The 17,063-nt window shown below is 38.3% G+C and overlaps 1 protein-coding gene across 2 annotated transcripts in view; it reads right to left on the bottom strand.

Moving 5' to 3' along the window:
- The window catches only part of Rprd1b (regulation of nuclear pre-mRNA domain containing 1B), a 49,655-nt gene that overhangs the window by 26,419 nt on the left and 6,173 nt on the right, over positions 1-17,063 (bottom strand). Inside the window, exons 2-4 of one of the 2 annotated variants that reach the window (XM_076851836.1) lie at positions 16,808-16,937; positions 7,709-7,842; positions 150-262 (exon numbers count right to left, since the gene is read on the bottom strand). In XM_076851836.1, coding sequence (XP_076707951.1) covers positions 150-262; positions 7,709-7,842; positions 16,808-16,937 — 377 coding nt within the window. The remainder of the gene's footprint in view (positions 1-149; positions 263-7,708; positions 7,843-16,807; positions 16,938-17,063) is intronic. The other variant, XM_076851837.1, reaches the window with a different exon arrangement.

Raw genomic sequence — 17,063 nt, 5'->3', positions numbered from 1 at the left:
CTTCTCTGGATGAGATCTTGTATTAGATGCCCCAGAACTGCCCTCTGGTGATTCCATATGATTGGCCACCAGTGCCACCTTGTGGCCATAATCTTCAACTAGAGGTCATTTTAAGCCACTGAACCCTATTTTGGGAGAGTCAAACATACCAAGAGGGGTCCTGCAGAAGGATCTTGGGGAGAGTAGCTTCCAGGGTAATCATCATCCTCCTCCTCCTGTATCTGCTGAAAAGTCCGCTTTAGAGATTTCTTTTCTTCTGCTGCTGGAGGAAATCAAAAGGTGACATTTGAGTTGCATATCCTGTCCTGGGCAAGGGTCAAATGCTGCGCACAATGGGCCACATGTAAAAGTAGGGCAGAAAGGGCATTTGTTTTCAGAGCCTCTTTATGTCAGTTATTCTTAATTTACTGTGCCTCCTTATACTACTGAGGAGTCAAAAAGATCTGTCATCTCATTTTGACTGTCTGAAAAAAACACTATCAAAAACAACCATCTAAAAATAAATCAAAATTATAGTATTAATTAAAACTTCATATCTTAAGAAAAAAGTTAAAATGGTAAGAAACCCATCAGGCAAAATAATAAAGTACACCAATGTGTGGAAGGGATTATAGATAACTTACTGCATATAAAATAAGGTATTTCATCCTTTTCAGGATCATTTCAGAAAATAGGAGAAATTCAACAAAAAAACTGTGTCAAAAATTCTAAACACAAATACCCTTTAAGCCATCCCTTTAAAATGAACAAACCTAATTTTACCTTAAAATTAAAAAAAAAATAACATCATCATCATTCTGAGAAATATGATTGATACTACTGGGAGAAATTACTGAAGTTACCAATTTTAGATTAACCACTTTTGAGGCTGACATGTAATATTTTTTATTATCTGTACTGTTTGCTTTTACATTATTATGATAGATGCATTAATTCTAAAATTGTTCCTATTGCATCAAATTGGACAATATAAAATAAATGACAAACAACTGCAGGAAATAAAACTAAATGACAAATTCTGGTTTAGAAAGTACAGAAATATTGGACACCTAATATGTCTAAGACATTACAATAACTTCTTTACATTTACTCATTCCAGTAACTCTGAGATGCCATGTCTCCACTTTAAAGGTGAGAAAACAAAGGCTCAAGGAGATTCAATAACTCATCTAAAGGCATGACTCCGAAACCTAAGCTTTTTCTACAGCACTTAGAATTACTAAGCACAAAACAAGTACCCTCTCATCTGTCAAAAAAGGGAGACATGGGGCACCTGCCTCAGAACACACAGAATGAACACACACTTTTTGATTAAACTACTTCTGGGACCAAGCAAGTAGCTCCTGTTTTCTACCTTACACATTATTTCACCAAACTATGTTTGAAGTGAAAGTCAAGTCAATATCACAAATTGAATTTTTAAATATTCTGTTTATTCTACCCAAAGGAAGAAGTAGTAGAAGTAAAAGAAGAAACAGCAACATTTGTCCCCCAACAAGAGCTCATAGTTCATAATAGCTCAATCTGAGTACTTGGATAAAGTAAAAAATTCTCTAAATACTTCAGTCCCCAAGCATGATCAGTGGCCAATCGTATCACTTCTTCAAAGTCTGCCAGTGACAGGTCATTGCACATCTGTACTCAGCTCACACACAAAGGCAGCGTACTGGTAGTGCTGCCTCCTTGTTTCGGGATAAAACCCATATGACAGTTCATAAAAATGAGACATCCAAACAGGGAATTGGCTACCGAGATGAAAGTGCAGCAAAGAAACTAAACCAAAGCTGAAGCCAAATGGCAGGTAAACAGAGCTCAGAAGAAAAGGCTAGCCGCGGGACACCGCCACCACCAAGACACAAGACCGCAGCCAGAGGAACTGATAAGGTCACACAATCTACGCAAAGGAAGAACTCGATGGCAGCAGAAGGCTGGCAATGTCCTTGAAATGATCCTGACAAAAACGTCACACAAGAAGAACTCTCAATTTCAGCACACTGAATGCACAAAGGACAAAATGCTGAACTATTCACCAAGATCTAGGAAAGATGCCCGCTCTGTTCAAACTAGACTAAAGGCAGGCATTGATCAAACTACCCTTGCTAACTTTATTATAGAGAAAACACATTTTTACTCTCAATGTTTCTGATTTTTTAATTTTTTTATTAGTTGCTCAAAACATTACAATGATCTTGACATATCATACATTTGATTCAAATGGGTTAATGTTTCTAATTTTTGAGTTAAGAAATACTAAGTAACTACTATTTTACTTTTTTGTTTTATCTATAGTAAGTTTTCAACTCTTTGATCCCCTCCTCCTCAAAAAAAAAAAAAAAAAAAAGCATTATCTCACTGACTAGTAAGTTCACCCTGTACACTTCAGCTTGCATGATCATTTCAGTCTTGCACTATCATGCAAAGCAAGGACTCCTGTATTTTTTAAATGGAAATCTATCAGGATATCATTTAATATGAAACATCTGACAGAACTTCTCACACACTGCTTAATTAATGTATGGTACAGACATACAGATATTTAGCCTCTATAGCCTCAAAGTGGCCATGTGTAAGGGGTAGTATATATGGTTTTGTTTGCTTCTAAGAGTCCTCAATAAATAACTGTTAAAACACTAAAGATATAAAAAATTGTAACTTGAAATAATCTCCAAACTCTAATACAGATTCTATCATACATTCACTACCCTCAGGACACTCAATTTTGGCAATGAAAGGCATTAAATTGGCCTTTGCTTTCCCACACTTCATTTTCTTGAGAATATCCAGTCCCACAGGTTGTAGTTTGCGCTAAGTCAGGGGGCTTGTTAGCCTAAGTCTGGGTCCACAAGCCAAAGCCTTCTGCCTCCACACTCTAGCAGTACAAGACTTTTATCAGTTTCCACTGATAAAAATAATTTCAAGGTCATTTCTGTCCTTTGCCATCAAGAGGGAAGAGGGTATAGAGGAGATGCTAACTATCACCAGCCTACTTTTCCAGTGTACTTTTATTTTCAGCTGGAGAATCAACTGGTACTGCAAACCTAAGATTTCTAGAAATGAATTATCCATCCTTTCCCCCTCTGACTCCTATCCCCTAGGTACCTATTTCCATCAAGAAGACTTCCACTGGGCCCATCTTCCAAGTACAAAACCTTGAAGACCATCAGAACCTATCCCAAAGTCCTGACTTCTTAAGATTTCACACCCCTGCGGGATGTCTGGCAAAACTCTCACCCCTTCCCAGGCCCAGCCTCTCATTAGCAATCCTCCCTTCATCACACCTTGTTGAGACCACTGTTCCACCTGGTCTCCCTGCCATCAGTTGCTCCGTTTCCAATTTAGACTATATTGTTAAATTGTTCTTCCCCTCACCCTATCTTGTCTCTATGCAAAGATCTTGAATGGCTGCTAGTGATTCACACTGTCCTTCTAAGCTCAAACCCATTGTGGATAATGGCAGCAGCATCATGAACACTCCCTCCAACTCCCATTGCACTTGGGCCTCTCTTTAAAAGCACTTGGCATTGCTGTTTTATGACTGCTGGCAAGCCTTCCTCTCTGAGAAGAACATTAAGTGTCTTATTCCTCCACCTCCTATAAAAGGGGTGACAGACCAGACTGTACATCTCATGAAGGGAGGAGTCTCAGAGCTTGGAAAGTGCTGGTGCTATGCCAGAAATGATTATTAAAGCTAAAAAGTTAGCAGTTATGATGCCCAGAATTCTCAATTGAGCCAGACAGCCATTAATAATAACCCAGCAAATCTGCCCGTTGCATTCCTACATCAGAAGTTAAGATAAGCCTTCAACAATCAATCCAGCTTCTGACCATGGTATTTATTTACATTCCCTTTTTTACTCAACCGCTCCGCATAGACAGGATGGCACTATGGGAGGCTAATGTCCTTCTGTCCTCATTCTGTGCACCTTCTCTTCTATCCTCGGACCCATCTTTATGTCTCCAGGAAGCCTTGTATCTGACTAACCCTCAAGTAATCCTGGTTACCTAAGGGGAAAGTGTGCCTCTGAGAGGCCTTATTGGTAGAATTTCAGATACTATGGCAGACTGTGAAACTAACCTTAAGGCAAAAAAGCTGGCCTAAAGGCTTCCAAACCACCTTATAAATACAGCTTCCTACCTGCAAAGCTGGATTTTCTGAAGGATACACCTGAAATTTTCTGCAATTAAAACACACACACAGGGCTGGGGATGTGGCTCAAGCGGTCGCACGCTCGCCTGGCATGCGTGCGGCCCGGGTTTGATCCTCAGCACCACGTACAAACAAAGATGTTGTGTCTGCTGAAAATTACAATGAATAAATAAATATTAAAAAAAATTCTCTCTCTCTCTCTCTCTCTCTTAAACACACACACACACACACACACACACACACACACACACCCCCCTTCAGTTTTACATTACTTTTATTTGTTTTTGTTTGAGACCAAATTTCACTATGTTGCCCAGGATGGTCTCCAACTCTTGTTGATTTCAGCATCCCTCTCTCCTCAACCTCCCACGCAGTGGGAACTACCCATACACAACACAGCACCAAGCTTTACATTACTTTTTAAAAAGAAACAGGAAATACTGTTGGCAACAGCTGCTTCATTCTGTCTCCTCCTTGAAAAATAAAGGAAAAATTTTTAAAAGCACACTAGATATTACTCGTGGGAAAGAAACTGAAACAAATAAAGGGTTAACCTTGGAGGTATGGTTTTAAAAAGCACTCGCCCCTCATCTCACTGAACAGAGCCGCCAAGTCTGGTCGGGAACCCAGGCAAGCCCAGAGCTCTGCTCTTAATGAGTATGCCCTTGAGCCATGCACAAAATCCAAGAGACTGAAAATACCGTTAAGTCTCCTTCTACTTGAGCTACTGGCTCATATACGGGTGCTCAGAATATTAACTATTAGAATGAGAGGGACAAATAAAAGTCATTTTCATTGCTCCACTGATAATATCTTACCTGTATTAACTCATCCTTACCACAATCCTATGAGGCTCAGAGGTCAAATGCTAAGCTCAAGGTCACAAGGCTTTAGCAGTGAGAACTGAGATTCATAACTCTGTAAGTCTGAATACCTAAACTGCACTAATGTCCAGGCAAGTTGGGTAACCTCCTCATGAACTCATGTCACAACTCAAGTGTACTAGATCCTTGGGCTTTCAGGGGGAAAAAAAAAAACATTGTGAAGAAGGTCAACCTTAAGATCATACAGATCTGGGTTTAAAGCTGCCACTTCTCACCTATATCCCCTTCAATACAAAATTGCCATGTATTTTTGAGCTTTAGTATCCTCACCTGAAATATGAAAATAATACCAAATTCATGAAGTAGTTTTAAAGATGAAAATAACAAGGCAGGCAGAAGATAAACTAGTACATTTCAGCTACCTGATAAATGCTCATTCTTTTTGTCTACCTTCCCTTTTTAAATTCTTCCACATTTGCATGACACTATGTGATTCAAGTACATAATAAAGTTCTACCTAATCAAACAACAACTTGAGTATTCCCAAGAACAGAGGCAACTTTATAACACCTGGGCTTTGCACCTGTTGAGATAATTATATAAATTCAAGAGATCTACAGCTTTAAAACAGAATTCCCAAGCTCATGCATGCTCCTTTGCAGTAAGAACTCAAAAGTTCCACAGGAAATTTATTATTTCAAAAACTATACTGTTGTCTCAAGACAAAGAAGTACCCATGAATAAAAGCCAGAATATAAAAGGACTATTCAAATTTTGAAATGAAAACTTCTGGAGAACTTATCAATATTTTGAAAGAGTTGTTGTAAAACCTTCTGATAACTCAGGTCCAGAGGACACACAGCGAGTTGGCTGAGACCAACACACACTGAAACCTCTGCAACTTGCTTTTTTTTTTCTTTAAAGAACAGGAAAAGAGAAATTATCTTTAGATTAGCATTATCTTTCACAAGGTTACTGCCTTTGTTATTTATTGTTAATGTCTGTCTAGACTAAAAAAAAAAAAAAAACCAGAAACCCAACGGAGTGATTTTCCATACCACCACTTCCCCCATTTGTCTGGCTGCTCCCTGATTCCCACTCCTCTCCTGTTCCTACCTATGGCACTTAGCTTAGCCATTCACCCAAAGCACATGTCCACCAAATGCTTGAACTGAAATTCGACATGGCTTCAAGCATTCTTTTTCCACAGCCCTCCTGCTTACCTAAAAGTGCTTTTAAAAACCAGCACTGTTTACCAAATGAATTGAAAGGCAGATTATAGAAAATAATGCTGGATAATTCCCCAAAGCTGTGCAAAATAAATACCTCCAAAGGACACAATACCAACACTACCAGAATCCAAAGCAGCAAACATCTCACTTTTCAGCAACTCCCACCAGAATGACCCTAGAATTATTTCCTAACAACTCCAAGTAAAACAACAATAACTTGTAGCCTGAAAACATGTATGTCATCTTAGAAAGCCTCTAACCTTTAGTTTCACAGGAAAGTTAGAAATTACTATAAAATGCATATCATTTTAGACCTGGAAGAGATCATAAAGGGTACATAGTTAAGGGTTGTTGAATGAATGATACTGTCACGCATGCTAATTCCAGCAGGTTCTATAGCAAAGCATGTATATGGTAGCAGAGAATAAGGAAGGAATGGTTACATGTGCCCAGACAAGCAAGGAAGCCATCAGAGTGAGAGAAGCACTTGGAGAACACATTCACATAGTGAAAGGGACAAAAGGACATCTCAGGCGGAGGTAAACTGCAGATGCAGAGGAAGAGGTGAGTGCCAGCAGAGCATCCAGAAGGGAAACTTGTAATTCAGAATAGGCAAAGAATAGGGCATATATGAGAGAATGGCAAGGGAATGATCTAAAAAAGTGGGCTACTTCAGATTACAAAGGTCCTCAATACTATTAGACCTTGGACTTGATCCTCTAGGCAGTGAGTACATATGCAAAATCAGATCAGATCTGAAGCTGAGAAACATGTTATGCCAACTACAATTAAACTGTAACTTAACCAGAAGACAAATTATCCAATAACATTTGATCTTACTGTTTATAGAGAAAAAAAAAAAAATAACATGTGCCCTTTTGAAGAACTTGGTAAAATTCTCTTATTCTCTTTTCTCTCTCTCTCTCTCTCTCTCTCTCTCTCTCTCTCTCTCTCTCTCACACACACACACACACACACACACACACACACACACACACACACACACGTACTTACTTCCTAAGGATATCCTGGGCTCAGTAAAAACAAAAAATCATTTTAGACAACAAGCAAACAATCTTAAAGTACATTCCAAACCCACATTTATATTTAATAGGAACCAAGTTCTCAGAGGGCTTAGGGACTTATCCAAGATCCTGTAATAGTTAACAGCGAGGCTAGAACAAAATCTTAGTATAAGGTACTTCCTAGTTAACCACAATTCTGTTGCTCCTTACGCTTGTGCAAGGAAAGTCTCTGAAAGACAGGAGAGAGCCAAGGAGAACACATAGCAGAAGTTAGGGAGGGAGAGAATCAACAGCATGAATACTAGAACCAGGCTTGCACACTGCGAGCACTACGTAAATTCTCACCATCATTTATGATCATCTCTCTCTGAAGAATCATAAAATTGCTCGTGGTTCACAGCAACCCCCATTGCAGCTTTTCATATTTGATTCGAAAGTAGGCAAAGACCAAGAGCTGTAAACATGTGGTGATGTTTCTACCTTTGGGGGGAGGGCTCTTGGAGTCCTCCATAGACAGCTTCAGCTGCTGTATGAACTCGCCGCCATACACACTTCGTTCTTGCCAGATGTTCAGCAATCTTTCTAAAGGTTTTTTACAGCCTTCATCTGCCTCTCTGCCCAGAAAAGATGAAAAGATATATATAAGCTTAAAATTTTTTGCTTTTAATTAGGACAGATCTACTTAAAAAAAAAAAATCAACAACTGACTAAATGATTTACATAATTAAAAACAGAAGGAAAAGTAAAGTACATATTGTATTACTCGGATACCCAAAACTTGACCAGAAACTACATTCTTCCTGTGGTGGGTGGGAAAGAGAGAGCAATCATATCACAGAAGAAATCTTTTTTCTCCTTTGAAAGATGGGGCAAATGGGGGGGGGAGGAATCCAATGGCCAATTTTTACAGACAAAATATTATCAAAAATTGATCACATCAATTCTGACAGTTTGCTTTTTAAAAGAAAACATTAACTGGAATGTAGTGGGAGACATTCTACTAGAAATTAAAATTGGCCAAAACTTTTAAGAATTAAAAAGAGATTAACAAAAACAAATGTTTACAATGAAAAATTCACCACACCAACACACCAAACCTCTGCATGTATAAATTCAATTTGTACATATATATGACAAGACTGACCTCAACTTTTAACTACTTCCTAATTATTTAACACTGGGCTAAGTCTGTGTTTCAAGCTCACACACAGGTGTCTCACTGATAATCTTAGAACACACTGAGAATAGGGAGGTCCTTAGTAAGTTATATCTGAAAGAAATTAGGAAATATGTTACACTCTTGATGTAGAACACAGCTGGCACTCTAAATCTGGCACCCACCATAAAAATGTCAACAAGCAGAAGAGTAAGAAAAGACTTCTTGAAAGGGAACAGAATTTCCTCATGTGCACTGGTTCCTGTCAATGGTTCTGTCTAGCGAGACTGGGTGGATGTCAATGATCTTGGACTGAGTAACTTTAACCAAGAAGGGACACCACAACATCTTAGGACCTAAGTCCATACCCTTAATGGGAACATCAAGAAGAAACCATACCAAGTTCAATGCTGGCAGCATTTGTGTAAAGCTCATGCTAATATTCAAAGTGAGGTGAGGTTTCAGCCTGGCCTGATCAGACTGTGTCACTTATGAATTATTAGGGGCAGATTTCATTGAACTGGGATTAAAAGTGTAAACTAAAAAATATACAAATTAATCCTTTTTTATTGAATGTTTTCTTTCAAGATAGGGACCAGGGTTAAGAAAAAACTGCTACATTTATAGAGCTCAAAGATATGACCTACTTATCTGATATTTGTGATTAAACACTTTCTTATGTCACCTTTGAAATGTATCTAGAAATGATACATTCCTTCCTCTGCTATGGACCTATCCAGCCACAGTCACCACCTGACTGGATTACTACCACGGCCTCATTCCTGGTTTTGCTGCTTCCTCCCTGTCCTCCTCCAGTCTTCTCACAAGTTATAATAATGTAACTCTAGCTGTTTATTAAGGCAGACCTTGTTTCTTTCCATTCTCCCTCATTATTAAGTGAAAGTCCTTATAAAGCTTTCAAGGGCTTTTCAGCGCAGCCCACTGGTTCTGGGGCTTCATCTCCTACCCACACCATCCTTCCAGTGAGTCCCTCCCTAACCTCCACAATGACGCCCCTGCCCCTCTTAATTTTTCTCAGTACAACTTTCCTTCTCATATGCTATAATTTGTTTACTCTTTCCGTTTGAAAGTAATTTCCACAAAGGCAGGTGTTGATCTCCACCATCACCACTAGATGCCTAAAATAAGCACAACAATTATTTGTTGAATTGTAATCTTTTTTTGAAAGAAACTTATGTAACCATACTTCACTTCCAACAATCATCTTTCTACAACATGGTCAATTTGCATCAGAAATCAAATAAGCACTCACTAGCTCAATCAATGAAAGTTTACTACGTATTATGCTTGAAATAAAGCCTTAGATCTTGACCTCCAGGGCCTGATCCAGCAGCACCCCAGATCCTTTGCCTCATCTTTCCATGCCCTATCTGGGGCTTCACATTCTAGCGGCCCTCAGCTAAACATATTTTCTACCCAGAACTTGTTCCTTCTCATGCACGGAGCTTTGATATTGCCTCTCCTTTGCATGGAACTCCCAAAATGGAATAAGGAAAAAGAAAGCAGAGGTTGAGAAATTCAGTTAGCTGAAGTATATAAGGCAGGTTGGAAACAGCAGAAGAATCTGGAAGACAAGAGTGGAATTAGAGAGGGCTCAAATACCATATTAAGCATGTGGCCTAGCAGAAATGTGAAGTCCTGGGCTGGGGTTGTAGCTCAGTGGTAGAACGCTTGCCTCACATGTGGAAGGCACTGGGTTTGATCCTCAGCACCACATAAAAGTAAAATAAAGGCAAATCTACAACTAAAAAAATTTTTTAAAGTTGGGGGGGGATGTGAAGTCCCTGATGTCATCATATGTACAAGTTTATATATATATATATATATATATATATATATTTTTTTTTTAATGGTAAAAGTACCAACCACTTAAGTTTTGGTTCGGTGCTACTTAAGTTTTGGTTCGGTGCTACGATATATATAAATAAATATCTGTTCTCTGTAAATTCTCTGTACACTTCAGAGAGATACTAATCATGAGAACAAATACTTGAGAACTGAGTTAAGGGGGCATAATACCTCCTTGCCCCACCATCCACCGTTCCTGGGAATAGTTAGGACTTAAGACAGGTTTTGAGTACAGTTTCTGCCATATTACTTAACAATGGAAACCAATTTTCATTTTCCTTCTTCTTCTTTTTATTTTTTTGGTACCAGGGATTGAATACAGGGATGCTTAACCACTGAGCCTCATCCTCAATCCTGTTTTTTTGTCTGTTTAAATTTTGAGACAGGGTCTCGCTATGTTACTTAAGGCCTTGTAAAGTTGCTGAGGCTGGCTTTGAACTTAAGATCCTCCTGCCTCAACCCCCAGAGCTGCTGGGATTATAGGCATGCACTTACTGCACCCCACCACAAAATATTTTCAAGGGCTTTCATTATTAAAGGCTAACGTTAAAAAGGAGGTCCAAACTTAGTGAATTTAACTAGCCAGAATAGGCTATTTCCTTGAGCAGTAGAGCAAAGCAAGATTTTATTAGATAAGTTTCAAAGTTATAGGTAAAACAGCAAAAAAAAAAAAAATTTCACTGATGAAGTTTCGCAATAAGTAACTACAGTGAACTGAAGTCACTTTTGCATCTGGAATCAGACACAACTAAAGCAACAAAATAACTTTACAAAATAAGGGACATTATCTTTTTTTAAATTTTTTTTTAGTTGTAAACGCACTCAATACCTTTATTTATTCATTTATTTATTTAATTAATGTGGTGCTAAGAATTGAACTCAGTGCCTCACATGTGCTAGGCAAGCGCTCTATCACTGAGCCACAATCCCAGCCCCAAGGGGCATTATCTTTGTAGGTTGCACCAACTTCATTCTAAATTGAGAACTCTTTAAGTAAAAAAAAGACTAAAAAACCTTTGCCATGAATCTATGAATGAATTGAAAGATGACGAATAATAACCTATATACTTCGTATGTCTCTCTCTCTCTCTTTTTTATTTTTATTTTTGGTACTGGGGATTGAACTCAGGGGCACTCAACCACTGAGCCACATCCCCAGCCCTATCTTGTATTTTATTTAGAGACAGAGGCTCACTGAGTTGCTTAGTGCCTCATCGTTGCTGGGACTGGCTTTGAATTCACAATCTTACTGCCTCAGCCTCCCAAGACACTGGGATTATAGGTGTGTGCTACTGCACCTGCTCATATGTCTCATCAATTTTTTTATGTTGAACACTTCACGTAAATTTTAATTCTAATTAATTATAAAATCAATCAATGCTCACTTTTTTCTATACAGAAGGCAAAATTGACCATAAAAGTAAACAATGTGGCTGGGCATGGTGACACACACCTGTAATCCCAGCGGCTCAGGAGGCTGAGGCACAAGGATCATGAGTTCAAAGCCAGCCTCAGGAATTTAGCAAGGCCCTAAGCAACTCAGCAAGACCCCACTTCTAAATAATATACAATAAAAAAAGGGATGGGGATGTGCCTCAGTGGTTAAGTGCTCCTGGGTTCAATCCCTGGTACCAAAACAATAACAATAACAACAAAAAGTAAACAATGTGGGCTGGGTTTGTAGCTCAGTGGTTGAGCACCTGCCTCACACATGTGAGGCACTGAGTTTGATCCTCAGCACCACACAAAAAAATAAATAAAGTTATTGTGGCCATCTACAACTAAAAAAATGTTTAAAAAAAAAGTAAACAATGTGTATATACCTGCCCTCCCCCGCCCCTCAACAAAATTACAGCTTGGAATTGTCAGCTGGACACCTGAGGCCTTTAGGGGCTTTTCTTCCTGTAGTTCCTGGATAAAATTGTGTGCCTGTTTTTCCCAGGCTCAGCAGGCCTGTGGTGGGCCTATGAGGGGCACGAATTCTAACTCAGCATGCTCAGCATTTCTGACAGCACCCCAGGAAAGACGGAGCAGAACGCTCCTTCACAATTGTTCAGAAAGAGGTCACAGAATGCTAAAACCCGCTACCCTCAGAGAGGCCTGCTGACGAGTTGGGCCTTGGGATTTCAGGAGTGTTCCCAGTATTTCCTAACTGATCAGTGTTGTTTAATGTGTCTAAACTAATCATAAAAACAATATGGTTCCAAAGAAACAACTGCTTTCTTTCTAGGAGCCTGGAATGATGGCAGAGGGTGCTCTATGACTGAGCCCAGTGAAAGGTCTGGGTGCTGAATCTCCAATGAGCTTCCCAGTTAGACTGCACTACACACATGCTATCCCAATTTAATGCTGGAGAAATTAATTAAGCCTGTGTGACTCCACTGGGAGAGGACCCTTGGAAGTTCAATCCTGCAGTCTTGTAGTCTTTACATGTACCTTTTCCCTTTGCTGATTTTGCTTTTTCTCCTTTAGCTGTAATAAATCACAGCTGTGAGTACTTCCAGGGAGTCATCAAACCTGGGTGTGGTCTTAAGAGACCCATAAACAAGTACAATAAATAAATACCATGTGTATGTATGGGGATAACTTCCAAATTCATGTCTCTACTGAGTTTCAGCCTATTTTGCCCATCTGCCTCCCCAGCCTCACCCCTTGGACTCTCTATCAGCCATCTCAAAGTTAACATGGCCAAACCAATTTCTTTCCCTCTATCAAATATTTTCCCCAGTCTTCAGCTCAGTAAAAAGTACCTTCACCATGGCTAGGATTGTGGCTTAGCAGTAGAGCACTCGCCTAGCTCGGGCGGGACCCGGGTTCGATCCTCAGCACCACATAAAAAATAAAGGCATTGTGTTGTGTCCAACTACACCTAAAAAATAAATATTAAAAAAAAAAAAGTGCCTTCACCTATCCACTTATATCAAAAACCTAGAGATCATCTGGGATTTCTCTTTTCCCTAGCGACTAGCTCCCACTCAACTCTTACACATCCTATTAGTTTTACCCCTGCAGGGCTGAGGTTGTAGCTCAATGGTGGAGCGCTTGCCTTGCATGTATGACGTACAGGGTTCGATCCTCAACACCACATAAACATAAATAAATAAAGGTATTATGTCCCTCTACAACCAAAAAAATCAAAATAAATTTTAAAAAGTCCACCCACAAAGTAATCAATCACTCAATAGAAGCTATCTTCTCACTGCTTTAATCCAAGTTAATGTCACCATAGCCTGTACTACAGCAATAGCCTTCTAACTCAGGTCTCTGCCTCCTTGGTCTCTGTGAGCCATTCTCCACACCACACCATTTTTAAAGAAGAGTTTTTTTTGAAAAATGATTTAACTTAATTTCTTTTTAAAAAATTTTAATTTTTGTTCTTTCTAATTATATATAACAGTAGAGTATAATTTGACTTATTTATACAAACATGGAATACCTCTTATTCTAATTAGGATCCCAGTCTGTGGTTGTACACAATGTAGAGATTCACTGAGGTATATTCATATATGTGCACAGGAAAGTTATATAAGAATCATTCCACTGTCTTTCTTATACCTGCCCCCCACTTCATTCTCCTTTGTCTAATCTACTGAACTTCTTCACCCCCACTTGCTGTATGTTAACAACCACCTATTAGAGAGAACACTAGACCTTGGTTTATTTCACTTAGCATAATACTCTCCAAATGTCATAAAGTCATTCTTTTTATGGTTGAGTAATATTCCATTGTGTATATATATCACATTTTCTTCATTTATCTGCTGTAGGACACCTAGGTTGGTTCCATAGCTTAGCTATTGTGAAAGATCTTTCTTAAAATGTAGGTTCGAATATATCATTTCCCCTCTTAAAATCTTAATTGACATCCTATAGAATACAATCCTCTCCCAAGGCTTATATAACTATTACCTGTCCACCTCTCTGATGTCATTTGGGTTTCAATTCTCCCTTTACTCACTGTGTTCAAAGCACAGTGCTTTCGTTCTGTTTCTCTTGATTTCTATCTTAGGTTCTTTTTAATAGCTGTTCCTACTTTGCATGATTGCTTCAAATGTCATTTCCTTTCTAAATGTGGCTTTCCTTAATCACACTGCCAAAAAGAGGTCCCACTCTAGAGCACCACCTATTTGGCTCTGTTCAGATTATCACTCCCTGAAAGTGTCATGTTCCTTCCATCCTCCTTGTCTGCCTTAGTCCTGCTGCTCCCCTGGTGTCTGGATCAGTATTTGACACACAGAAGACACTCAAATGCGTGTTGAATAAAAAATGGTCTGTACAATTCCAAACTGAGAAGAAAACAAGACACTTGTGTAGATAATAAGTATATAATCTGGTTAATTAAACTGCTATTAAGTCAAATCTACCCTGGTCACAGAAAATGCATACAAAGAACATATTTTAGGCTACTGTCAGTTGAGAAGATGCATCAGGATTGAAGTAGTGGCTGGACTTCTGTTGTAATAATGCAGTGGGGAAAAGGACCCTAAAAACACAGGCATCCTAAATAGAGACCCAAGCAGGACCTTGAAAGAACTAGAAAAATGCAAAAGAAAGGAATTAGGGCTTTTACAGAGAAAGACCAGGATGAATCTGAAAGATGTTTTCACAGTGCCTCCTGCATAGATAGTTTTTAGGTTGTTCTCAAGTAGAAAAGGAATTTTTAATCCTGGTATTACCCACTCCTCTTCTCCCATTCCTTCCTACTTATCATAATATTATAAGTTTGAAGGCAGCTAAAGATTATTGATCTATTTATAAGTAAGTGTTTACTGTCTCTACAGGAGATTATTTCAGTCAATTCCCTAGACAAAACTTTTTCCCCAATGAATAAATATTAATTAACTCATTCAACAAATATCACAAAATTGCCCAAATCTTGGGACACCATTTTCATCAAGTTATATAAATGGTACTCCCTAAAGCTATGTAACCCAACAGCTTTGTGCCAGACCCTTAGGAGATCCCTGGCATATGGCAAAGAACAACAACAGAAAAAGGACATGATCCTGTCCTTCAGGAAACTTACAATTTAGTATATTCTAGTGAACAGGAAAAGAATGCAGATGAAGCATTGTGCTATGTACTTTTCAACAAATTATCTTACTTCAGCTTCAAAATAACCCTAACAAGATAAGTGATATTCTAACCCCTTTTAACTAATTAGGAAACTTAGGCTCAAAAGTTAAGTAATACGCCAGGCACAGGGCGCATGGCTGTAATCCCAGTGGCTCAGAAGGCCGAGGCAGGAGGATCGTGAGTTCAAAGCCAACCTCAGCAAAAGTGAGGTGCTAAGAAACTCAGTGAAACCCTTATCCAAATAAAATAGCGCTGGGGATGTGGTTCAGTGATCAAGTACCCCTGAGTTCAATCCCCAGTACCAAAGGAAAAAAAAAAAGTTATGTAATACATCCACGGTCACTCAAACAGTTTTTGAGGACAGCCAGTGTCTAAGAAACTGAACTAAATCTCATCAAAAGAAGAAATTCCTGTTTCCAGTTTCAGATAGCTATCTATAATAGTCTACTCTAGAGAATCCAGTAATTGAAATTGGTAACACACTGTTACTTCAGTATTCATGTTCATCAAAAGAGCTAGCTATGCAGTTAACAAATAAAAATCTTTTTCCATCCCTAGAAAGTTAAACATCATTTAAATTTTTTTTTTAATTTTATTCCTTTAAATTTTCAAATCCTTTAAGGAATACCAAACTTAATTTCCCATGTAAGGCCTTTCACTGACACCTTAGACCCTAGAACAATTCCTGTTTGACCCACTAGTCTCTTTTTGCTCTTTCCAACTTCCTTCCCAAAGATCTATGTTTTTATACATATTTATTTATAAACATAATAGTCCACTAAAAACCAGTTCTCCTTTGCTCCTCTTGGGAATCCAACTTTTGCCCACAAAAGTTGTTGTTTTTAAATAAATAAAGATTATTTATAAAATCTTTAATCCAATGTATACTGTATTAACTATAGGTGTACTATGGCTCCAGTCCTCTCTCCCACAAAACACAACAGTTGCAGACTCAATACAATTTGGCCAGAACAAATACCTACTTTTTCCATACTAATAATTACTATTTTTGATATGATAATGATTATTTTTAGTAACAGACATCCAGACATTCAGAAGGAAGTAAACAAGAAGGCATAAGTAACTAATCTCTGCTATTGAAGATATGTTACTAAAAGACTCTTAAACTACTTAGCTTTGTTTTTTCCTTATAAGCTAATTAGACAACTCAGCAAAACCAAAAAATAAAAATAAAAAAATAAAAAACACCATACTCAAGAAATAAATTCAATAGATGAATATATCAGGGGAAAAGATGTGCTTCTAGTACCAGGCAGAATCTCCTTAATGCATCATAATGTTTACAGGACTCAGTTCTTAGGGGCCCAGCAAAACACAAACTACAATGTGGTCTCCACAACATTCCTTATGTAGAACAAAGCTGTAATTTACAAAAACTATCACAAAAGAGAATGAAAAAGTGGGAAAGTCAATGCATTTAAAACCAAAACAAAACCAAAAAAACTCAGACAACATACCTGGCAACATGAGAAAAAGCATCCACCAGGACAGATTCAAATTCTCTAGTGAACTCAGGTCCTTTCCTTTTACTGTTTTGGATGACATCGTTCGCCAAGTATAGAAATGTAAGTTTTCTATTTGATTTAGCTGAAAAAAAGAGAAAAGATAATTTAACTTACACCAAAGAAATTCTTAATTCACAATTCTTGTGCCACAAGTCTATTTCTAAGGAACATTAAGACAAGAATTATCAATCAGCATGATGATCCTAGC

The sequence above is a fragment of the Callospermophilus lateralis genome, chromosome 3 (genome assembly GCF_048772815.1).
Source record: "Callospermophilus lateralis isolate mCalLat2 chromosome 3, mCalLat2.hap1, whole genome shotgun sequence".
NCBI lineage: Eukaryota > Metazoa > Chordata > Mammalia > Rodentia > Sciuridae > Callospermophilus > Callospermophilus lateralis.
This window is presented reverse-complemented; position numbering and strand designations above follow the sequence as displayed.